At 36.4% G+C, this 26,433-nt stretch overlaps 1 protein-coding gene across 1 annotated transcript in view; it reads left to right on the top strand.

Moving 5' to 3' along the window:
• Window positions 1-26,433, top strand: part of EPHB1 (EPH receptor B1) — a 494,682-nt gene that overhangs the window by 308,100 nt on the left and 160,149 nt on the right. Inside the window, exon 5 of the mRNA XM_044669152.1 lies at window positions 15,403-15,738. Within this exon, the coding sequence (XP_044525087.1) occupies window positions 15,403-15,738 (336 nt within the window). The remainder of the gene's footprint in view (window positions 1-15,402; window positions 15,739-26,433) is intronic.

Here is a 26,433-nt window from a genome sequence, read left to right as displayed (position 1 = left end):
AGAGAGAAAGAAAGAAAAGAAAAAGAAGAAGAAGAGAGAGAAACAGAGAGAGGGAGAAAAAGAGAAAGAGAGAGAAGAAAGAGTGACTGACAGACAGGCAGGCAGACAGACAAACAAAGAACAAACTTTGATTCAGTCACCCTGGCTGTTGTCTCACTTTCTCACTTGTGGGGGAAGTGACTAGAATTTGTTTCTGAATTTATTCTCTGTCTTTTCTCAAGCAGAGGCATAAACCAAGAGGAGAGAGTTCCCATAAGCACAAAATTGTAGGAACATGATCTTAGGTTATAGACTATGAAGAAATTTATTTTGAGCTTTGTTAAGATGGTCATAATATTAATTTTTGACTAAGGCAAAAGGGTCAAGAAAAGAGGGGAAATAGATATGCATCATAGAAGTGCTTCTTTAAATGATATCCTGGGGGGGGGTGTAGCTAGGTGATTCTGTGGATAGAATGTCAGACCTAGATATGAGGAGTCCTGGGTTCAAATCCTATTTAAACACTGTTGATTCTAAGACGTGAGGTATGGGTTTAAATAAATAAATGATAACATAGTGTAATTAAGAGAATGCTGTTTTGGAGGTCAGAATACCTGGAAGATTTAAAGCTATTATTCTTTAACTGAGTTTCTTCAGAAAAATCACTTTACCTCTTACAGCTGGCTGGGCCCTCAATTTCTTCATCTGAAGAAATAAGGGAGTTGAAACAGCAAAATTTTAAGGTCCCTTATAACTCTCAATTGTGTAATCTCAGATCTTATTTGGGGTTGAAATTTCTTCTTGAAGATGCTTACCTTTATCTTTAAGAGACACTAAGTAGACTCCTGAAGATGCTTTTTTTTTCATATTCAATCAATTTTATAAACAGATCCATAACTTAATACTAATAGGAATTCTGAGAAGTGATTGGAGAGTGAAAAACTGTATAGATACCCAGTTTCAACCCAAATCTACTAGTTTTTAACATAAGGAGGAATTTCTAATCCACTTTCCATCAAAAATGCTATATCATTTCATAGCCCTTCCGATAACAAAAAGCTCTTAATATTAAGACAGCTAATGAAGAGGCTCCATGGTGCAGCAGATGAAAGCTCATTTATCAGTTAGAAAAACCCGAGTTCAAGTCTTGCAAATTGTCACATACTGGTTGTGTGACTCTGGGCATGTCAATCAACCTCTCTGAGTACCTCAGTGAATCTTGGTTGCTGATCTGCATTAAAAGAGATACTTTTTTTCACAAGTGTTTCCCTACTGCAATGCAATTTTTAGGGCCAGACCAAAAAAGGTAGGTGATGTACATTATCTAAGTAAGCACCAATTCTATTTTTTCTTTCTTTTTTATTTTTAACTCTAATTTTCTGTCTTAATAACAACTCTAAGACAGAAGGGTAAGAGCTAGGCAATTGCCCCTGGTCCTACAGCCAGGAAATGGAGGACCTCCCATCTCTAGACCTGGCACTCAATCCACTGAGCTATCCAGCTGCCCCTCCAATTCTGTTTTAAATGTTTTTCCAAGTTCTGACCTACAGTAGCCATGGAAAATAGCACTCTGCTAGTCATTAAATTTGGAGTCAAAGAATATGATTTAAATCTCAGCTCTTTAACTTATTTTACAGGTGAGCTTAGACAAATTAATGTATGTCTTTGGACCACAGTTTCCTTTAAAATAAGGCAGTATAGTCTAAATAATTTCTAAGGTCACTTTAGTTCTAGATGCTATGATTGCTTTTTGGCTTGGTTTATAATTTTATCAAGACCTGGAACTATGGAACTTGGTTACTTTTGTTGGAATGATTTATTAGATAAGTATAATCATCTGACAATAATAAATGGAACACGCCCTGAATTCTAAGAAAATTCTGAAGTAAGTGGTCCGGGAAGATTATCAACCAAAATTCAATTTGATTCAATAGACATTTATTAAATACTTATTAGGAGCTTTGCACTATACTAGGCAATGAAAGCAAAGGAATTTACATTTTACTAGATAAGGAAATTGATCTTGGGAGTTAGCCCACAACATTTACATCCAAATTAAAGTGTCAGCTGACCAACCAAATCCATAAAGTAGGATAAAGAAAAAAGGCACTATTCAAATTTCTAGAATGGTCCTGCAAATCTGTGGATCAATCAGTCAATCAATAATCATTTAGCAGGCTCTTAGGAAACACGTGCAAAAGAACTTACCTTTGGCTAGTGCTTTAGTCATCAGCTAAGACTATGGAGGCCTGCATTGTTTGTTTTTTTGTTTTGTTTTGTTTTGTTTTTAAATCTATATCTTCTGTCTTAAATTGTATTGGTTCCAAGGTAGAAGAGTGGTAAGAGCTAGGCAATGGGGGTTAAGTGACTTGCCTGGGGTCACACAGCTAGGAAGTGTCTGAGATCAAATTTGAACTCAGGACCTCTCATCTCTAGACCTGGCTCTCAATCCATGGAGCCACCAGCTGCCCCCAGAGGCCTATATTGTTCTAGAGTGATGTACATTCTGCCAACTCTTATCTATCAGTTTATCAAGAAAGGGCATCAATTAATTATTAATTATATTTAAAATTTATATTAATTTAATTAAAATAAGTTAATTAATTATTATCAATGATTAATGATTAAAAGAAAGACAGAAAGACAGAGGTCAAGGAGTCTTAATTATATCCTAGCCATGCTGTTACAGGTATTTGATGATCTAGAGAGGATCCTCTGATGCTTTTTCCAATCTGTATGTCCAAAAGAAGATGTTCTTCTGTATTCTTCACATGTTCTTTGGTGTCCATTTAGAACTCTGGTTACCTCTGCCTAAGATTGGGTTACCTTTTGGCCTTGGCCTTCCTGCTCAGGCTAGATTTCTGAATGGTGACCTTAGAGATAGTGATTCATCCTCATTTGGATTCTATACTTGCCTTATTTCTCTTGGTCTCTCCCCATGATCCAAATCTAAGTTTCTACATCTTCATTTCAATTAAATACAACAAGAAGATATTAAATGTCTACTTTGGACGAGGAATGATATGTGCTAGGCAAGAGGAAGAGAATGTCATCATAATGGGTAGAGGTCAAGCTTTGAACTTAGGAAGATCTGAGTGGTGTGTGTGTGTGTGTGTATGTACATATATGTGGGCTATTTCATTCTCTATATCCCAGGAAATACTCTAAAATTATAAATTAGGAAAAAAAATTCTGCATTTGCAGAATATCTCTTGAAAACTCACAAGTCTACTCTTTCCCCTTAACAATAACAACAAAAGAGTCCAAAGTATGAAGTATTGTGTGAGAGGTTGAGGATACAAGGCAGAATGGAAACTAGACTTAGCCTTCAAAGAGCTTACCTTTCAATTCCTACATGTCGCTGCCCTCAGTCGTTTTTCAGTCATCTCTGACTTTTCATGACCCTATTTGGGGTTTTCTATTAAAGATACTTGAATAGTTTGTCATTTCCTTTTATAGCTTAGTTTATAGATTGATAAACTGAGGCAAACAGGGTTAAGTGACATGCCCAGGGTCACACAGCTAGTGTCTGAGGCCAGATTTGAACTCAGAATGATGAGTCTTCCTGACTCTAGGCCTGGAGCTGTATCCACTCTATCATCTAACTGCCCTCATGTATCCTCTTTCTATATTCTTCGATCCTTCTCATCTATCTGCAGCCCAGTGGGTATTCCACTGAGACTAGAGCAGGTTGTATGATCCAGCCTCCTAGAAAAAACATGAATTCCATCTTCCAATATCTCTGGGAAACGGTCATCTAACTTTTACCTGAAGAACACCAGTAAAAGAGAACTCATTCCATTTTAAGGTAGTTATAATTCCTCATATAGAAATCTACCTCCCTGTAATTTCTGCCTCCAACTGTACGGCTCTACTTTTGTCTTATGGATGCAAACACAATGAACCCAGTGCTCTGAAGGTTCTGGTTCCTAGAATGTTCCTGTATATCTATGGCACTACAGTGAACCCATTTGTACTTTCCAAGAAATTATCCACCATTCATTACTTCAGAGACATCTTTCTGTTTATTGTTATGTAGATGGGTGGGAAATTCTTGAAAGCTGTTTGCAAGACTGATAAAAATTCTTCATGAATTCTGTCCTGTCAAGAGCAAACCTGAAAATTGTACTTTAGCTCAGGTCTAATGGGCTGCATAGAGTACTCGACTGATTTTCTTTCATGTTTTAATAGAATCCTATCTAACACTGGCTTTCTACTACAGTGTTTTGTCATTGACTGATTCAACATATAATCCTTCCCCAGTGCCCCATGACCTGGTTGTTATTCCTTCATTTTATACACTGGCATTTGATTCCTGTCTCCAGTTTAAACCACTTCACACACGTCCTGATTCGGTTGCAGAGTGTCATGTGGATTGATTCTGAATGCATTACTAATATCAACATGTGCTCGAGCAAATTCTTCCTGTCTGAAGGTTATATTTCTAGAGGATGTTATCTTTCTGTTCAATAAACAGTGAGAAAATTCAGAGACCCGTTACTCAGGGCTGAACTCCTTTTTTCTTCTCTGAAAGTAATGTTCACCTCTCAAGACCATGTCCACTGGTTTGGTAATATGGTATGTTGAGCAGATTAGTATTTCTTCATAGATGTTACTGATGCATGCAATAAATGGCACAGTGGATGGAGCACTGGGTCTGAAGTCAGGAAGATTCATCTTCCTCAGTTCAAATCTGTCCTAGGGCACATCCTAGCTGTGTGACCCCAGGCAAGTCGCTTAACCCTGTTTGATTCAGTTTCCTCATCTATTAAATGAGCTAGAGAAGAAAAGAGTAAACCATTCCAGTGTCTCTGTCAAGAAAATCCCAAATGGACATGACTGAAATGACTCAACAACATTACTGACAAAGAATACTTCAAACAATGGCACCAATTTTGCAAAAAAAAAAAAAAAAAAAAAAAAAAGCCTTGTAGAGAAAGGAATAGGGACTGGACCTGTAATTTCATTAGGAAATTCCCAAATGAAAAAGCTCCATCTACTACTTCAGGTTATATTTGGCACCTTTTCCACAACTTAAAGTCTAAGAGAAGCGTCTAGGTGGTTATGTGATTTGCCCAGGGTTAAATTACCAGTATCTGTCAGATACTGGTCTTTCTGGTTCCTAGGACAGTTTTCTCTCTGCTATGACACATTGCTTTGCAAAAAGTACTGGATTACAAAATAGACACTTGTTGGGGATATTACTGGGGACATTCCTGCATTTATATTCTTAGGCTGTGTAATAAGTTCATTTTGCTAATAATGTCTTCCAGGTGAGAGGGCGCTGCTGATAAATCATTGGAGATGAATTCTATTACTCACCTTAGCTGGGGAGTCTAGACAGATTAGCTTGGAGGTTCAAAATCTATTACTGGGTAGGACCAAAATGCACTTACAGTGTCTTCAATCATCAAAGGAGTAGATTTCAATATATATTCCATAACTCCCATCTCACAAGCTAATAATTTCTTCATAAATATCTTCTTTTAAATATCACCATATCTACAAGTGACCTGAGACTTTCTGTGAAACAACGTTGTTATATCCTTACTGTTGTTCTTCTTTTCCAAGAGTTCTCCAAACATTAGAACTCCCTATGGTTCTTTATAGTTCAGTCCTCATGGGCATTTGCAACACAATCTTTTGTCTCTAGAAATTCACTCTCCCTCCCACTCCTTCAGGCACCAAGTTCTGTGATATTTGTTGGATAATCCCAGGATTCTAGTTCAACATCACAAATCTCATAGTCACTGATTTTATTCTTTGGGGATAATAATAGCACTTATCTTCCAGGGTTGTTGTAAGGATCAAATCACATATTTCTAAAGTATTTAGCAACATTTTTGGCATACAACAGGGGCTTAATAAATATGTATTCCCTTCCTTTTCCTCTTCCCCCTCATTAAAGATGTTAGTTTCTTATTGAACTTGGTAGACAGACTTTTAAAAGCTAAGATATTACACACTTACCAGACTGTAAAAGTGAACATAGATGAATATCATGCTGAGTAACACTCGCTAATTTCCTCACAGATCTGATGATGCCTAGCATAAATAAATGAATATATATTTTTAAATTATTGAGCAATTATGTGCTTAGCACACAGTGCTGCAGTTACAAATAGAAAAAAGACAGTACCTATTCTCCAAGGAGCTCATATTCTAATAAGAGAGATAACACATAGATGGTTTCACCTTTAAACCAAATGGAAAAACTACATGACTCTTAGAGAAACAACAGAAAAGCTGATAGTACTGCCTCTTCTTTAATGTCATTTCCTTTTTTAATAACATTTTCTTTTTCCTCCTATTACATGTAAGAATAATTTTACATTATTTTTATTTTTTGAGTTCCAAATTCTCTCCATTCTCCCAATGCTCCTTCCCTCCTCCCCCTCCTCCTTAGATGGCAGGAATTCTGATAAAGGTTTTACATGTGCAGTCAAATTAAATGTTTTTCATATTTGTCACTTTGTGGAAGAGATCTCGAATTTAAAAAAAAAAGAAGAAAAGGAAAGAGAAAGAAAGAAAAAGACATATATATGAAATATATACATATTTCATTCTGCATTCAGAATCCATATATTCTTTTTAGGAGGGCAGATAATATTTTTTATCATGGACTTTGGGATTGTCTTGGATCAACACGTTACTTAGAATAATTAGGTCATTCACAGTTCATCAAGAAATATTGTTGTTATTGCGTACAGTTGTTCTCGTCCTGCTCACTTTACTTTCCATCAGTTCATTTAAAACTTTCCAAGTTTTTTTCTGAAATCATCTTGCTTTTCATTTCTTATAGAAAAATAGTATTCCATTATCATCATAAACCACAGCTCATTTAGCCATTCTCCAATTGATGGTGTGAAAAAGATAATGAAGGTACCAGGGATGTTACAATAAATCTAAATAGCTGTGGGTACACACACTGGGTTGTAAGAGAGACTGGACCGGGATAGGGAGACCAGAGTTCACTGGATTAACACAGGAATGGCAGTTGGTCTTAACTGTCACCCAGCTTTCCCTAGGCCAGAGTCTAGAAACCAGCAGACAAGGTAAAAGGGTTTAACAGGTTTAATTATATTTAACTAAAAGGTGGGAAAGGGGATTCTACTCTAAAACTTAAATGGCAAAACCACAGAGCAAGGGGAGGACTTCTCTACTCTAATATTAGTGATCTAAGCAGGCAGAGCCGAAAGGAGCAGTAATGGAGTCACTGGGAGGCTGCATCAGATCTGGTTCCTGCCAGGCTTGACCAGCACAGCTAAGGGCTGAGGGTGGCTTTGGAGTTTCTCATGGTTATCCACAGATGATCTCAGGATGTCAAAAGCCAAAATGGTCCAAGATACCAAGTATAGTGAGTGTGCTTGAGATGCTGTCAACCAGATCCCAAACTTCTCCTCTTCTTGGTGCTGCTCTGTAGGTCTTGTCCTCTTTGTTAGAAACCACCACCACTCAGGATCCCAGGGAAACTGGGATGCAGGGTGTCCTTTACTCTGAGATCTCCCAGGACTAACAACAGTTTGTGCCAACCCCTAATGGAGTCTCTCTCAGGGCACAAGCCACTTCTTCCTACTCCATTCCATCTTGGAATGCTCCAGCCCTTCCTGTTAGGTCAACCTTAATACTTAATTACTAACTAATCTTCCTCACCAACAATGGACAACCTCTAAAATGCTAATTCTTTGTTAATACAAAAAGAGCTGCAATAAAAATTTTTGTACAAATAGGTCCTTTTTCCTTTTTAAAAAATCTCTATGAGATACAGATCTAATAATGCTATTAACAGGTCAAAGGATATTCATAATTTAAGATCCTTTGAGTGTAGTTCCAAATTGTTCTCAAGAATGGTTGGATCAGATTGCAGCACTACCAACAATGTGTAGTGCCCCAGTTTTCCTGCATCCCCTCCAATATTTACAACATATTCCTTTTCTTTCATATTAACCAATCTGATATGTATGAGGTGGTACCTCAGAGTTGTTTTCATTTGCATTTCTCTAATGAGGGGTGATTTAGAGTATTTTTTCCATATAACTATAGATAATATTGTTTTCTTCATCTAAAAACTTCCTGTTCATATCCTTTGACCATTTATCAATTGGAGAATGACTTTTATTTTTATAAATTTGATGTAGTTTTCTATATATTTGAGAAATTACTCCTTTATTAGAAATATTTGGTGCATCAAAATTTTAAAGGAGAAACTAAAGGATCTTAAGGAGAAAATAGATAGTAAAACTTCATTATTGTGGACCTTAACCTTCCTCTATCAGAATTAGATAAATATAACTAAAAAATAAATAAGAAAGTAGTAAAGGAAGTAAATTAAATTTTAGAAAATGTAGATTTAATAGATATCTGGAGAAAACTGAATAGGGATCAAAAGCTATATACCTTTGTTTTAGCAGTACATGGTACATATACAAAAACTGACCACATACAAGGATATACAAATTTCACAGTCAAATACAGAAAAGCAGAAATAATAAATGCAACTTTTTCAGATAATAATACAATAAAAATTATAATCAATAAGGTTTCATGGGAAGGAAAATTAAAAATTAATTGGGAGGGGCAGCTGGGTAGCTCAGTGAATTGAGAGTCAGGCCTAGAGATTGGAGGTCCTAGGTTCAAATCTGGCCTCAGACACTTCCCAGCTGTGTGACCCTGGGCAAGTCACTTGACCCCCATTGCCCACCCTTACCACTCTTCCACCTAGGAGCCAATACACAGAAGTTAAGGGTTTAAAAAATTTAATTGGGAACAAAATAATCTAATTCTTCAAAATGGATGAGTCAAAGAACAAATAGAAACAATCACTCATTTCATTGAAAGGAATATCAACGAGAAGACAACATATCAGAATTTATGGGATACAGTCAAAGTAGCACTGAGGAAAAGTTATGTCTCTGAATGTTTATATCAATAAAGTAGAGAAAAAGCAGATCACTGAATTGGGAAAGCAACTAAAAAAATAACCTAGAAAAAGAACAAATTAAAAATCTCCAACTAAATAGTAAGTTGGAAATTCTAAAAATCAAAGAAGAAATCAATAAAATCAGAAGTAAAAGAACTACTTAACTAATAAATAAGAGTAGGAGCTGGTTCTATGAAAAAAGCAAATAAAATATATACAGTGTTGGTTAATTTGATTTTTTTAAAAAAAGGAAGAAGAAAATCAAATAACAGCATCCAAAATGAAAAGGGTGATTTCATTTCTATTGAGGAAGAAATTAAAGCAATTATTAGGAGCTATTTTGCCTAAATATATGACAATAAATCTGATAAATGGTGAACATTTTAAAAATTATGAATTGCTTAGATTCAGGAAAGTAGAATACTTTCTAGAATTCTTTCTACAATACTTTCTTCTAGAAAAGAGGAAGTAGAACACTTAAATAATTCTACTTCAAAAAAAAGAAATCAAGCAAGCCATCAGTGAACTCCCCATGAAAAAATTCCCAGGGCCATATAGATTCACAAGTGAATTCTATCAAACACTTAAAGAACAATCCCAATACTATAGAAACTATTTGGCAAAGTAAATAAAGAGAAGTCCTACCAAATTGTTTTCATGACACAAATATGGTACTGATACCTAAGCCAGTAATAAAAAAAAAAACAGAGAAAGAAAATTACAGACCAATTTCCTTAGTGAACATTGATGCAAAAATCCTAAATAAAATAGTAGCAAAGAGACTAAAGCAATATATCACAAGAATTATTAACAATGACTAAGTGGGCTTTATGCCAGGAATGCAAGCTGATTATAAAATGTAAAATGAATACTTAAGATTATATTAAATTTAAAGGTTTTGTGCAAACAAATTCAATGTAACCAAGATTAGAAGGGAAGAAACAAACTGGGGAAAAATTATAACAAATTTATCTAATAAAAGTCTTATTTCTCAAATATAAAAAAAACTAAGTCAAATTTATAAGAATCCAAGTCATTCCCCAATTGATAAATGGCCAAAGAATATGGATAAGTAGTTTTCAGTTGAAGAAATCAAAGCTATCAATAATCATATAAAAACATTCCAAATCCCTCTTGATTAGAGAAATGCAAATTAAAACAGCTCAGAGGTACCATCTCACACGTATCAGATTGGCCAATAGGACAGTAAAGGAAAATAATAAATGTTGAAGGGAATGTGACAAAATTGAGACAAAAATGCATTGCTGGTGGAGGTGTGAACTGACCATTCTGGAGGGCAATTTGGAATTATACTTAAAGGGCTTTGAAAGAAATCTTTTGATCCAGTAATACCACTCCTGGGTCTCTATCCAGAAGAGATTTTAAAAATGGGAAAGGACCTGTTTGTAAAAAAATATTTATTGCTGATCTTTTTGTGGTGGCAAAGAATTGGAAACTAAGGAATAACCCTCAATTGGGGAATAACTGAACAAACTGTGGTATATTGACGGTGATGGAATACTATTGTGCTATAAGGAATAATGAACAGGATGATTTCAGAAAGAGGTGAAAAGATCTACATGAACTGATGCAGAGTGAAATAAGCATAACCAAGAGATCGTTCATTATACACAGTAACTGCATTATTGGGGAACAATCAAATGTGATAGATGTAGTTTCTAACAGCAATACAATGATCCAGGACAATTCTGAAGACTTATGACAAAGACCGCTCTCCACCTCCAGAGAAAGAACTGTTAGAGTATAAATGCAGGGGAAAACATGATTTATCAACATTTTATTTGGGGGTTTTGGTTCTACAAGATTTTTCACTTACAAAAATTAATAATATGGACATATGTTTTGCATGATAATACATGTATAACTCAGATTGAATTGCTTGTCAGCTCCACAAGGGGAAGGGAAGGAGGGAGGGAGACAACATGGATAATATGGCATAGTAAAACTTATGTGGAAATTTATTAAAATTTTAAATGAAAAAACTATTTGCTGCAAAAATTTCCCTCAGATTTCTTCTTTTCTTCTATTGTTGATTATATTTGTTTTGTTTATATAAATCTTTTAAATTCAATATAATCAAATTATCCATTTCAGATTTTAGAGTGGTCTATACCTCTTGCTTTATCCTAAATTTTTTCCTTATCTATAGATTTGACAGGTAGACTATTTTATGTTCCTCTAATTTGTTTATAGTATCACCATTTATGTTGAGATCATGTGCCCATGTTGACTTTTTTTTTATGTACCATGTGAGATGTTGGTCTATTCTCTGGCTCTGCCATATCATTTTCCAGTTTTCTTAACAGTTATTGTCAAACAGTGAATTCTTATCCCAAAAGGTTGGATCTTTTGATTTATCAAACACTAAATTATTATGGTCATTTATTACTAGGTTTTGTATAGCTAAACTATTTCACTGATCATCACTCTATTTCTTGGTCAGTATAATATTGTGTTTTTTTTTAATGATTACTGCTTTGTAATAGATTTTAAGATGTGGTACTCCTAGGTCACTCCTTCATAGTTTTTTTTTTTTCATTGATTCCCTTGATGTTCTTGACCTTTTGTTATTCTAATTGAATTTTGTTATTTTTCTTCTAACTCTATAAAATAATTTTTGGATAGTTTGATTGGCATTATACTGAATAAGCAGATTAGTTTAGGTAAAATTGTCATTATTATATTCGCTTATCTAACCCAAGAAAAATTAATATTTTTCCAGTTGTTTAGATCTGACTTTTTTGCATAAAATATTTTGTAATTAACTTCATACAATTTCTGGATTTGTTTTGACAAGTAAACTCTCAAGTATTTTATATTATTTACTGTTAACTTAAGTGGAATTAGGGAAGCTAGATGGCTTAGTACATTGAGAGCTAGGCCTATAAACAGGAGGTTCTGGGTTCAAATTTGACATCAGACACAGGATGCCCCTTGATGCTTTTTTTTCTGATCTTCATCCTCTCCCAAGCCTAATCCCTGCCTACTGCCATTGTATTTCTTAAAAAAACATAAAATAAAAAAAATAACTTTGCATTTATTTTGCACATATTTTGTATGGAACAGCAATGTGGCAAAGAGTATAGAAAAAGTTAGTTGATTTCTTATCTCTGACATATCTTAAGCATATCAATTAATCAATCAAATTTTGTTAAGCCCCTTCCATGTGCCAGGTATTGTGCTAAGCACCAGAGATAGAAAAAGAGGAAATAAATTGACCCTGCTCTCAAGGAGCTTACAATCTTATGTGTACAGTAATAAAGAGAGACAGTCACCAATGTTAGGGATGGAGGGGAGATAGAGAGTCTATGTGATGACTCTCTTCTCCGGCTCTCCCCACAGGACTGAATATACACTGGGAGACTTTAAGGGGGTGTCACCCCAAAATTGGGGAACCTGGATGGTTGTGCCACCCCACAGGAGTTGGGGGGGGTGAGGCTTCCTTATAAGATGAGGTATGTGGTATCCCAATCTGATTCTGAATGAGGGCGGGGTTCACATAAGCCTCCCCTGAGGTCAGTCAACTTCACAGCGGGTGGACTGGCTTCAAGATGGAGGCAGCCAGATCAAGCTGTGGTTCCCCTCCACCTCCTCGTCTCTCAGGCACCCCGGAACACTATCTGACTAATGAATGGTTTTTATTATTTGCAATTCAGGGGTTAGGGAAAGGGGTGAAAGGCAGAGGGATTTGGGGGTGCCCTCTTCTCTGTTTCTATGGGGTCCATCACTTGGGAGGGAACCTTTGGCATTCCCACTCCCAAGCTTCTTCCCCCGCCCCTTCTCCTTCTGTTTCTATTTCTATCCTTTTCTATAATTGTAAGTTAGATTGGAAAGGTTCTCTCAGCAAGGCTGGGTTATGGGTGAAGGAGACTAAGAGATTGCTCCCAAAATGGAGTCCAAAAACTTCACTGACTCGTTTGTTGAAGTCTTGATGGGTAGAAGTGGTGGGATGCCTTTGACAAGGGAATCAGGGTTTCAATTTCCAAAGAAGAATCCTCAAGAAGCCCTCAGGACTGGATCCGAGCTGGGATGTCCTCCTTCTCTCTCCTCCCACTCCTACACCTAAAGACTTCTCTTCCACCCTCCTCTGGAGAATTTCCCAGAATTTTCTCTTTCTCTCAACTGTCAGTAATTGTCACCAACTGTCATCAACTCCATCTCTGGTTCCTTTTGTCCTATCCCTCTTGCACAAATCTCATCCTTACAAAAAAAAAAAAAGAGGCAATAAACTGTCCCTGCTTTCAAGGAGCTTACAATCTTATGTGGGAAATAGCATACAAACAAATATATTCAAAACAAGTTATATATAGGATAAATAGGAAATAGTTAACATAGAGAAGGCACTAGAATTAAAAGAGGTTGAGGAAGGCTTCCTGTGAAAGGTAGTATTTTAATTGGGATTTAAAGGAAACTGAGATCAGTAGCCAAAGAAGAGAAAGGAGAGCATTCCTGCCAGAGAGAATGGCTGGAACAAAGATGGAATGTCATATTTGTAGAAGTCAGGAGCCCTCTGTAAGTGTGGAGAAAAGAGTATGTATGAGGGAGTATGATATAAGACACTTGACAAGGCGTTTTGTTCTCAGCATATAGACAACTCTAAGGCTATCAGTTGGAGAGAAGGTATTGATTAACCTGCTTTGATTGGAAGAAAGAGCCTTACTAGAAGCTCCCTATCAGTAAAATTATAGATCCAGTTCTTCTCTCAACCCTTAAATTTCATATGTGTGTGTATGTGTGTGTGTGTCTGTGTTTGTTGCTTCCCTCCAAAGAATGCAACCTTCTTGAAGTCAAGGACTCTTTCATTTTTTTCATATTTTTATTCTCACTGCCTAGCATATTATAGGCATGAAATAAATTTGTGTGGATTGTTTGGTTCTATGGTTAGATGATTTCTAGAGTTCATTATAGATTTATTACTCTGTGATTCTATCCCATGCCACTATATAGCTTTGAGAAAGCAAAAATATGATGAGGTAAAGGAAAATGGGTTGGGGGGATGGAAAATATACACACACATCACATTCAGAGCAATGAGAATATATGTTCCTAGGTCACTTCTCAAAGTGTGGTTCATGGATTCCTGCAGGTCCCCAACATCTTTTCAGAAGGGCTTTAAGGTGCGAACTATTTTCACAATACTACTAAGATGTTATTTGCCTATGAAAATAATCCTCATCTTTTCTACTATGAATCTGTGAGGACAGATTTTCTTCATATACTTCAAGCAAAACAATATATCACAACAGATTGAATATGGAAACAGATATGAAAATCCAGCTGTCTTCTATTAAACCAGACATTCAAGAGATTTGCAGAAATAAATAAAACAATACCACTCTTCTAGGGTTTTTTTTTTGCTTTTGAAAATAGATATGTTTTTTCATAAAGTATGTTATGTTATTTTATTATTGTTATTTTTAATGAATTATTAAATAAAAATTTTAAATTGATCACTTTTAATTTCCAAATATAGCAAATATTCCTGGATATAACTCCTGTAAACAAACATGCTTTAGGGGGTCTTCAATAATTTTTAAGAATATAGAACATCCCTAAGACAAAAAAAATTAGAACCACTGATCCAGAGTAATTATTTATTTTTTTATTATTTAGGACAGTGATGGGCAAACTATGCCCCTGTGCCAGATTCAGGCCCCCTGAAATGTTCTATCCACCTGGAGACATTATTCCTAATCTGACGAATACAATAAGTAGTATACAATACAATGAAACTTTGAAAGAGTTGCCTTAGAAACAGACTGACAGATGAGCATTTCCTTCCTTTGGCCCCCTCTTTCAAAAGTTTGCCCATCACTGGTTTAGGAAATACCTGCAAGAGAGTATGTAGAGCTTAAATTGGGGGCAGAAAAGCTTTGGATCTTGTCCTCAAGAATTTTATGCTATTAAGAAGACAAGATGGATCACTTTCTATGTCCTTTACAATTTTTTTTAACCCTTGTACTTCCGTATATTGTCTCATAGGTGGAAGAGTGGTAAGGGTGGGCAATGGGGGTCAAGTGACTTGCCCAGGGTCACACAGCTGGGAAGTGGCTGAGGCTGGGTTTGAACCTAGGACCTCCTGTCTCTAGGCCTGACTCTCACTCCACTGAGCTACCCAGCTGCCCCCTTTACAATTTTATGGCTAAGGTATGGGTTGAGTTTTAGTGAACAGGAAACTTGCACCATTCATCATACTATAGGTTGTAAGGATACAAGGAAGAAAAAAGGTCTCAGGATGAATTTAATATGGAATGAATATGGAACTTGGGAATAGCTAGGTAACCACTCTCTACCCATCCTTAATAAGAAGGATACAGCAATAATAAGAAGGATAGATCTTTTTAGAAAAAAGAGTTAGAAACAGAGAAGACAGTGTGAGAGGTTCTAATCATATTTGAACATTCAAAAGATGCAGTTATGGAAATGTGAAGAACAACATTTATTCAAAGGAATAATCATTGCACGATCCTTTCCTCCCACAGGTGTTCCTTCAGGTCCCCGAAATGTCATCTCCATCGTCAATGAGACATCCATCATTCTGGAATGGCACCCACCACGAGAAACGGGAGGGCGTGATGATGTGACGTACAACATTGTCTGTAAAAAATGCCGGGCAGATCGCCGGAGTTGTTCCCGTTGTGATGACAATGTGGAGTTTGTGCCCAGGCAGCTGGGTCTGACTGAGAGCCGAGTTTTCATCAGCAGCCTTTGGGCCCATACTCCCTATACCTTTGATATCCAGGCCATCAATGGAGTGTCTGGCAAGAGCCCTTTCCCCCCACAACATGTCTCAGTCAACATCACAACAAATCAAGCTGGTGAGTCTCAGAGGCTTGTGGTGGGGCTCTCTGTTGTCTTGACTTCTCATCCTTCTTTCTGTCTTTGTGTCCACGTATAATTGATTTCTTTCACCTGCCTAGTAAGGAGAAATGAGATTCAAAATGAGACTTTTTCTAGCACATGACTAAACCTAAAAATAGTCAATGTGATGATTGACATCAGACTTTCAACCAGGAATAGACCAGGATAGAAAAGCATTGTATTCGTGTTGCAGAAGACATAACATTTGTTTTTCACTTATATTTCTGATGATGAATCAATGAGTTTCTTCTTTCTAAGTATGAAAGTGAGGAGACAAAACAAATAAACAAACAAAAGAAGTAGCATACCCAGGATGTGAAATTTAGCATAATTCCTGGCACATTATGAAACTTAAGGAATATGTGTCAAATGAGTTAAGGAATGAATGAATTAATGAAAAGACTTTGCAAGCACTTATTATGTATGAAGCACCGTGTTGTGTATGTGTATTCATTGATTCAGAGCTTTGATTGTCAGATACATGAACCCTACTTTAATAGAAATCCAACCAAAGATGGTCTCCAGGAAAACCTAAGATAAATAGATAGCATTGTCTTCATATTTTATGTATAAGGAATTCAGGAGTGTTTGTGGAGAACTCAAATTATGTGACTCGATTACCCCAAATTTTCCTTTTAAAATGAAATCATAGAGCACCTTTCCTCCTCTGCTTGTTATTTCCATTGTCTCTTTTGCTTTCTAATACTGATTGAACTTGTCTTCATTTTTCTCATTCTCTGCCCATAATCCAGCTACTTTCTTTTCCATTAAGCCCATGCATTCAGTTATCTATTCATTTAAAAATGTTTATGGATTATATGCTGTACACAAGGATCTTTTTTCTGGATGCTTTTCAAAACGTCATATAAGATATTCACTTTCCTCTATGATCTTGTATTTGGCAAGATTTATAATGAAATAACTATGAAACAAGAGAGCATATGATAAGTTCCATTTTGAGGGTCAAGGTGGTTACTGTTGGTATTAAGAGTGAATTAAACTTTACACCAAGCCAAAGGCCTGTAAAGCAATAAGCCATTTCAACTCAATCCCCAGATATGAAATTAGCTCTGTGGAACATAGCAGGTGCATAATAAATGCTAGACTGACTTACTGTGACATATATGAGATCTAGCTATGAGCAGTTTGTGTCACTACCCCTTTTCCACGGTAGGAAATGAGGAATGATAATGGAAGGCCTTTCTGCAGGACTGTGGTTTGAATTAGTCCTTAGAGCATAAGGAGGAATAGAGAAAACTAGGAGAAAAAACAACATTCTAAGGTAGAGGAAATATAAGCAGGGGTTTTTCTTCCTCCTTTCCTTTCTTCCTTCTTTCCTTTTTTCTATCTTTCCTTCCTTTCTTCTATCTTCTATCTTTTCTTTTTTCTTCCCTCCTTCTATTCCTAACATTTTTTCTTTTCTTCTCTCTCTTATTCTCTACTTTCCTACATTTTTCCTTTCCTTTCTCCATATGTCCCTCCCCCTCCTCCTTTGCCTTCATTTTTTGCTCCCCTCCCCATTAAGGTCTCTTTCTGCCTATTTAAATGCCAAGCATCTTTGATAGCAGATGATTCTTGGCAATTGATTGTCAAGATAGAGAAGAAAAAGAGGTGTTACAGGAGAGTTTGACTCTCCAGATGGCTGCTTTGGGGTTCAGTGTGTGTGTATTCGTGTGTGCATGTTTGTATGTATGTGTATGGTCACGCATTTCTCTGCACACACGTGGAGTGATAAAATAAAGGTGGAAGTGTGGAAGACTCCAGTTGGCGACCATGGCCTCCAGTGCCATGGAGACAAAGGTCATCACAATCTGTCTTGAGAAAAGAAAAGGAAATGATAATTCTTGCATTGTGTTGAACATGTAACATGGGCAGCTTTTGTTAACAGTATTTCCCTTGGAGAGTTTAAGGCAGAAAACTGGCTTAAATATTTTAGTATCCCAGCTTCTGGGAATAAGAATTCTGTCAGGCTGTCATGTTATGTTGGTGTTTGGCCGACGTTTCGAACTTTCTAACCATGTGCTAACAAACCTGCCACTTAGATCTATTAGTTTTTATTCCTGCTCCTCCCTCCACTTTTTTCCTGTTATTCTCAAACCTGCCCATCTGCTTAGCTATGCATCTGCCTTCCTTACTGAGTCTGAGGAAATACACGAATATTCCAAATATTCCCAAAATTTATTTTTAATCTCCTTCCATTTGCTTATGCATTGATAATATTTCTCAGATTCTTTGTTCTCCATCCATCTCTATCATCCTTTCTTCCCAGGCAATTATACCTTTTTCAGCCTCTCCATCCCATCTCTTCTCTACCTCCACTACCATCTTTCTTTTGAAATACTGGCATTTTACCAAAGGAATGCTTGCAGTTAAAGAGAACTCCACCATTGCTCAGCTGTGACACATGGATAACCGACTACAAATCAAGAATAGTTATTTGTTGGCTGAACACAAAGATGTGTATTGAGGGCATATATGAGGAGGCTAGTCTGGGGGAAAGAAAAGAGAAGGTTAATGGGATTATAACAATCAACTATGAGTAGTCTTTCTACATAGGAAAAATTACAGATGTGTTTTACAGTCTGTTCTTTGTCAATAATTGCTTATAATTTAATTCTATTTAATGGTATAGCTGAATGTGCTTTGAAGTAGGAATAAAAAAATAAAAAAAAACCTAGATATACATTAAAGCTGTTGGGAACTGAAGGGAACCTTGAAGACCATTTCTAATCCCCTGATTTTGCATGTGCATGGTTAGCTAGGTGCTACAGTAGATACATTGTTGGGCCTGGAGTCAAGAAGATCTGAGTTCAAATTTTACCTCAGGTACATATTAGCTGTGTGACTTTGAGGAAGTCACTTAACCCTGTTTTCCTCAGTTTCCTCATCTATAAAATGAATTAGAGAACAAAATGGCAAAACATTCCAGTATCTACTAAGAAACCCTAGTCAGAGTCATGAAGTCATGACTGAACAACAACAGCAAAAACAATGTACAAGTCACCATAGAGAGGTTTCTGATAAGCTCTGCAACTATACAAATAGCTATAATTGTCCACAATGAAGTCTTTTTTCTTTGTTTATCTTATTCACTATGTGGATCAGGAAAAATAATGGATAGATCTAGGGTACCATGAGCTAACAAGGCCAACTGTGCTAATTCCTGAGGCTACAAATATAAAAGCAAAGGGAGTCCCAGCTCCTGAAGAGTCTATGTTCTAAAGAAGAGCATTATACACAGAGGAGGAAAAGGCACTTGGATCTGAAAAGTTATAGGACTGGTAAGTGGGATGGATAAATTGAAACAACCCATCCAAGGACAATAGCAGAGTTGAAAGAGAATGCCTGTCACTATCTTCTGCTGGAGTCACTGAACTAGAGATAAAGAAGTTAGCTGAAGGATCCTGGTTAAGCTGTTTCCTCCCCTCATAGTTTCAGTTTTAGCATCCATGAAATGGGCATAATAATGATAATGATGATAATAATAATAATAATGGTATCTATTATTGGGAAGATGAAATGAAATATTTATATATATATATGTATGTGTATGTGTGTGTATATATAAAATAAACTGCAAATCTTAAAGTGCTATATAAGAAATTATTTTTATCCTCCATTCCAGTAGCTAGAAGATGCAATCTGATGTCACAGATTTTCTATTATCTTCTAAATCTCTGTAAAGCACCCAGGCCCTGGGCCACATAATGCAGCTCCTCAACTTGAGTCCACTCATGGGGTCCACCTGAGAGTGAATGAGACCTGTTGGCCATCAGGGTCGCAATCTGCTGGGTAGCTTGGTTCAAACCATGGACAGCTTTTCTCTGACATTGGATGGAACCATTGATGTGAGTTTCCTACAGCTGAATCTCATATACTATGTAGCTCATTGCTGGGTGTCCTACCTAGGAGGGAGTTGGACAGTTTGATTGCCTTGTAGGCCTTTGACTGGAATGAAGCTCATTGCATTATTGATGCCAGACACATTTTGCTGCTGTTTTCATTCCTCTGATGTAGTTTCCCCATTCAAGCAAAGATGATGTGGAAGAGTGAAAAGAACATGACATCAGAAGCTATAATGCCTTGTTCTAGCCCTTGCTGATTGTCTTTAGATTTAGTTACTCATTGCATTCCTTTTAGCCTCAGTTTCCCCATCTGTAAAATGAAAGCATTGGATTAGATCATTTTTTAGTTTCTTCTCCCTTCTAAATTTCTGTGGTGGCAGGAATTTAGGGAGCAGTATTTATTGGTAGTTGGACAGGAAGCCAAGAAGACCTAAAGTTAAATCTGGTCTCAGATACTACTAGCTATATGACTTTGGGCAAATTACTTAAACCTCTATTTGCCTCCATTTCCTCAATTATAAAATAAGGATCAGAATGGCACCTGTCTCCCAGGATTGTTGTGAGGATCAAGTGAGATAATACGTGTAGAAGCACTTCTCCTCCCTCCATCCTCATCATATATCTTGGAACTACTCATGGCTGAGTAAAAGGTTTGCAACATGTCAGTTACTACATGGCTTTAATGTTTTTTATTCTTATTGTTAATAAATTATGCCATATTGATGTTGATAAATCATCTAGATTCAATTGTATTTTGCATGACAGATGAGGGCCAGTTACTTTTCACCAACTATAGGGCCAAAAGGGTGACTATTATTATTATTGTTGGTTTTAATGCACTGAAGTTAGCTATGAGAAGGCATTTCTAGATCATCAGAGATGTGAACTAAAAGAAATTAAACCTTTCTGGAAAGTGGGGAAAAGTCAGGCAGGGGAGAAGAGGACTTAGAGGACAGTCTGCCCAGGTTAGGCTCAGTGATATTAAAAGATCCTATCCCTCAGGACAGCCCCAAACTCCATAGAACAGCAAAAAACTCCAACTCTGTAAAGAATTCAGAACATGTGATGTAGCAGAGAATGGTGGAGAAAGGTATGCCTGGGACAGGGATGTGATCTTCAGGATTGGTGTCATGTTTGATGGAGGACTACCAGGCACAGGAGAAATGAGACAAAGGTTGTCTAAGAGGAGAAAGTATGGCACATCACCTAAAGAAAGAAGTCAGTCAAGCCATTCAAGTCGCAATTCTGGAATAAGCCACTGAAGAGAGTTATGGGCTCACCTTCCTAGAGGTTATTGGCTTTGTCTGGTATTGATGATGTATCATCTTAATTTGGAAAGGATTCTGGATATATCAGTAATCAATTAGTAAATAAATAATATTTATTAAATACCCACTAGGTACTAGATACCATTCTAAGCATTGGAAATACAAAGAAAAAAATAAAATAATCCTTGCCCTCTAGGAATATATATGCTATTGGGGGAGATAATACCACACACATGTATGTATGAAGATATATGTGTGAATTTATGCATGTACATACATGTGAAATACATATATACATACATATGCAATTTGGTGTGGGTAGCACTTTGATCTGGGTAAGGCTCAGAAAAGGCTTTATGTAAATGGTAACATCTGAGATCAGATTTCAATATACAGTATTAGGAGTTATGAGAGGCAGAGGTGTTGATGAAGCAAATGTGGGGCAGACATTACAACCATGGTACAAAGGCAAAGGATAAAGTGTCATGTGGGCAATGACAAATTTATTTAACTGGATTTAACTGATTTAACTGGACTGAAGGATGTGTGTAGGGAAGAAATGTATAAAAGGTTGTAAAAGATTTAAATACCAAACAGAGGAGTTTTTATTTGACCCTTAAGCTAATGAGCAGCCCCAGAATTTTATTGACATGGCTTTAGAAATATCACCTTAGCAGCTGTCTGAAGGATGGATTGAAGAGGTAGAGATGAGGGTGAGGGACTGATTAGAAGGCAATTGTGATGATCCAGGAGAGAGGTGATGAGAGTGTATGAATAGAGAGAATGCGTATGAGAGAAATGTTGCACAGATGGAAGAGACAAGACTTGGAAATTCAAATATGTAAGATGCAAATGAAGAGGTAAGGATAACACAGTTATTATAACCTTAGGTAACTAGAATGATGATGGTACCCTTTGACAATAATAAGAAAGTCTAGAAGACAAATAGTTTCAAGAGAAATGATAGTGAGTTTTGTTTGGACATGTTGAGTTTGAGATTTCTATGGGCATCCAATTTTTAAGGTCCAGTAGGCAGTTGAATACCCAGGACTGGAACTCAAGAGATATTAGAGTTGCATCTATAGATCTGGGATTCATCTGCAAAAAAATGATGATTAATTAAACACATGAGAGCCAATGAGATCAACTGGAGAGAAAGTATACAAAAAGAAGGTCCAAAAGAAATGTGTTTAAACACTGCCTAAAAACTATCAATATTATGCATAAAAAATGGATTGGAATAAAATGCAGAAAAGACAGGGCCAATACTCATTCATCCAGTCACTCTCCGGTGCTCTGGAGCAACTTCCAAACTCTATCTATGCAATGACAGCTGTGGTCTAGATTATCCAAGTAGGTTGTTAGTGTCAATCAAATAGAGCTAGAGATTTTGCTTTATTTTGTTCCCCCATAGATGCAGCTTAAGTCTTAGGGATGATTTCACTCTCCACTATCACCCAGAGAAAGCAAGAGGCAATATTTTTTTGAAAGATTGAAATAAAGGGGAAAGAAGGAAATGTGGGCACAGCCACATATCTATAAAGTGCATCTCTAAAAAGATAACAAGAATAAATAAATGAAGTGAAGCAAAAGGGTGAATGTTATTCAATGAATTGTGAACTATCTAGATCGCAAATCTAAAGCACTTGAGTCTTAAAATTTGGCCTATTTTCTCTCCCCAACCCATTCAATCATGACATACACATTTTTTTTACATTTTCCTTCATAGTGTAGATCAGGAGAAATGTTGACTTTCTAAGAACAGGATCTTTGATAGAAGACATTTTGGAATGAGTTTTTCTACTGAGAACTTCCAAATTTCCACAATTTGTGTCTCAGGCTTACTGTCATTCCCTAGAGGTCACTAGCATGCTTGATTTTTTCCAATATGTAGAGAGAAAAAGGGAGCTACGGAAAAGAGAGGTATCATCACAGATTGATATTAGCAAGTGAATGATGATAAGAAAAAAGCCAGGAATCCATAACAGACACTTTGGCCATAAAAGTTCTGTCACTCTATCTAGTTTTGCATAAGCTTCCTCTTGTTTTTATTTTTTTTTTCTGATTTCCCTCCTATCTCCCCACCACAAAAAATAAAGATGAGCCCACATCAGATTTTTTTCATGCAAATTCAGTCAACTCAATTATTCAAATGGCATAGGATATATTAACAACAGCAGTGGCCAAAAAACAAACAAACAAACACATTCTTTTTTCCTCTAGATTTGTTTTATTTACTTTTCACTTTTCACAGTAAGTTTAATGCCATTTGGATCACCCTTTTTAAAAACAGGTGACACCATGGAAGAGAATTGGCTCTAGATTCAGATAACCTGGGTTCTGATTCTGCCTTTAACACTTCCTTTATGATCTTGAAACAATTAAAATTTCTCAGGGTCATAGTTTCCTTATCTGTAAAATGAAGGGATTCGATTAGGCACCTGACTGCTGATATCACTTGTCATTCTAGATCTATAGTGCTATGAGCCTAAGTTCTCTGAAATAGAAATTTAAACAAGTATGCTATTTTTCTCACACACAAAAAAGAAAGAAAAACCTGTCGAAAGCACTCACACCTTTGAATATATTATCTAATTTGCATTATTCCTTAGTTAAATACAGGCTATGTATTTATAAGGGATAATCTTTGGGCATGAAACGAAATTTTAAAATGTTGTAACATATTGGACCTTTTGGAGTAAAGATATTATGTAAATCCAATAATTAAATATTAAAACAATATTACATTGCTACCATTTAAATATTTATATTAAGACTGAGATGCAGAAACCAGTTCATTTCCTAGTGCACTGGCCTATCTGCAGGCTGACAGATAATACTTACCAGAATCCAGGAAAGAACATAATTCAGTGTTTTAAAAACAATGAGGTTATTAATTTTTTTAAACTTAGTGAAGTAAAAATGATTTAAAAATAATTATGTAAATAAATGCCTCGCTGTTTTTGCATGCATGTATCTTATTAATGTAATTGCTTTTAAACTCAGAGTTTATTCTACTCAATGCAAATTTTTTTAAATTAAATTTATTGCTTTTTGAGCTGAGTCCTGAATTGATCTTTCCTGTGCATTTACCATCTAAAGAGGAGCCAGCCATTTCAAGCAGGTCTTAACCTATATACAGGATATGGTAATGTAGGATAGACTAATCAGCAGGTAATTAAGGGACTATAAGCAGAGACTCCTCAGAGATATAACCAAAGGCAAATATTGAACTTCTCTGTGACTCAGTTTCTGCATAAGAACATTAGAATACTACCTGCTTGAATGTTCCTTCCTTGTTTTCCTAAATATTTATTTATCTTTTCTATAATCTGCCTCATAGAATTGAATAAAATAGTTTTAAATTACTTTTAAAAATATTTTTCTTTGGGGGCAGCTGGGTAGCTCAGTGGATTGAGAGCCAGGCCTAGAGACAGGAGGTCCTAGTTTCAAATCCGGCCTCAGACACTTCCCAGCTGTGTGACCCTGGGCAAGTAACTTGACCCCCATTGCCTACCCTTACCAATCTTCCACCTATAAGTCAATACACAGAAGTTAAGGGTTTAAAATTTAAAAAAAAAACTATTAAAAATATTTTTCTTTGCTACAATCTTATCTGGAATACTCTGTAATCTTATATATGTGTATATTCTTTCCACTGATAGGCAAATACTTTATCACCCTTTCTCATCTTATATAATACTTGTCTATACCATTCCATAAAATGTCCTTGGAGTTAGACTAATGACTGAAGAAGACAACAGAGTTGTAAAAGTCAGGGAAACAAGTGAAATGGCTTGCGGGTAACTATTTTGCCATTTTGGCACATTGAAGGGAAATTTTAGCTGAAATACTTAAAGAGAAGTATAACTGGTAGACACAAGACTGGCCATAAACTTCTTGTCTTATAGAAGAATTAATTTATCAGGCTGCTTTTCACTATACTGAAAATGATTGTCCTGCTGCGCAAAGCTGTTAGGGCCTCTCCCTGTTACTTTCTCCTTGTTTGGTGCTCTGATCAATGTTAGAAATATCAGTCTGGGTTGTTTTGAGGTTTTTGAAAGTGATGACCCTGTAGACAAACACTTAAAAAATTTTTTTTAAACCTTTCCCTTATGTCTTAGAATGGATACTGAGTACCAGTTCCAAGGCAGAAGAGTGATAAAAGGTAGGGAATTTTGAGATTATATGACCTGTTCAGGGTCACACAAAGAGAAAGTAATGTCTGAGGTCAGATTTGAACTCAGGTCTTCTGGACTCCAGGCTACTGAATCACCTAGGTGAATTCTTAATAAGTTTCATCCCAAATGGTGTTCAAGATAAATGTGCAAGAGATGGATTTGAGACCTTAACTCTTTTTGCAATGGACTTTGTCTATAGCTGAGGATCAGAACTTCTTTGGCCTGAGGAATGAATGACTTCCAACCTGAGAGGGGACATTCATACATTCATTCATTCATTCATTCACTCATTCAACAATTAGATATATGCTATCAACTAGGCCAGGAGTCTGCAACCTTTTTGGCCGTGAGAGCCATAAACACCACATTTTTTAAAATGTAATTTCGTGAGAGCCGTACAATATGGTTAACACTGAATACAAGTAAATATATGCATTTTATGTAAGAACAACACTTTTAAAGTACAATAAGTCTCTGAACAATTTTAATAGCGTTATTATGTGCTAACCAATGATGAATAAAGTACATTAATGTGACTTCTGGTGCTGCATGTTTTTGCTGATTATTAATCAAAATTATTTTGATTATTAATCAAAAAACAAGGTTTAATGGGGCACTATAGTACTGATATAACTGGACATATACATATAAAACTCCTTTACACTAAGAAAATTGCTGAAATAAAGAGAGAAAAATTCAGGGAAGAATACTTTTTCCTCTCCCTCTCTCAAGTCAGGCAACAAGAGAAGAAAAAGCTGCCGGTCTGCTGGTTAAGCCATTTGGCCACATAAATTAAGTAGGAGATCAGGATATTACAGAAAATAACATGACTTGTGTGCAGGCATTATTAGGTAGTGGGGGAGGAGGGTACCTTTTCATGGAAAACTGGCCAGGACACATCACACACATTTCCTGGTACAGGTGTTTATCAGTGCTGCCTACTTAATCATTCTGTATCAAATGAAATAACTCCTGGGGAGAAATGCTTCTCACTAATGAATCATATGTGAAGATGTAATCTGACTATAGTTCCCCTTTAAGAGCAGGTAGAAAAGTTAAAAACAATAACAATCCCACAAATAGGGAGTGCAGACCCCATGAATGCACTGAGATAAAGCCATGTAAATCAGAGGCAGAGGGGTAGAGAATGTAGACAAAAGTGATCAATCACTATACAGAACCCCAAGATGTCAGTAACAGGTGTGGAAAGAGTAAAAGGAGGGCAGAAGGGGGAACACATGACACACCTACCAAGCCGAACTAAAGCCCAGGATTCGTCTCACGCGGCAATATCAATGAGGGAGCTTCTATCTTAGAAGATAGTTGCGGTACCGAAAGGATCACGTGACGTATCACTT

This window comes from Gracilinanus agilis, chromosome 3 (assembly GCF_016433145.1).
Source record: "Gracilinanus agilis isolate LMUSP501 chromosome 3, AgileGrace, whole genome shotgun sequence".
Lineage (NCBI taxonomy): Eukaryota > Metazoa > Chordata > Mammalia > Didelphimorphia > Didelphidae > Gracilinanus > Gracilinanus agilis.
Note: the sequence above shows the minus strand (reverse complement) of the source record. Positions and strands in the feature narration are given on the sequence as shown.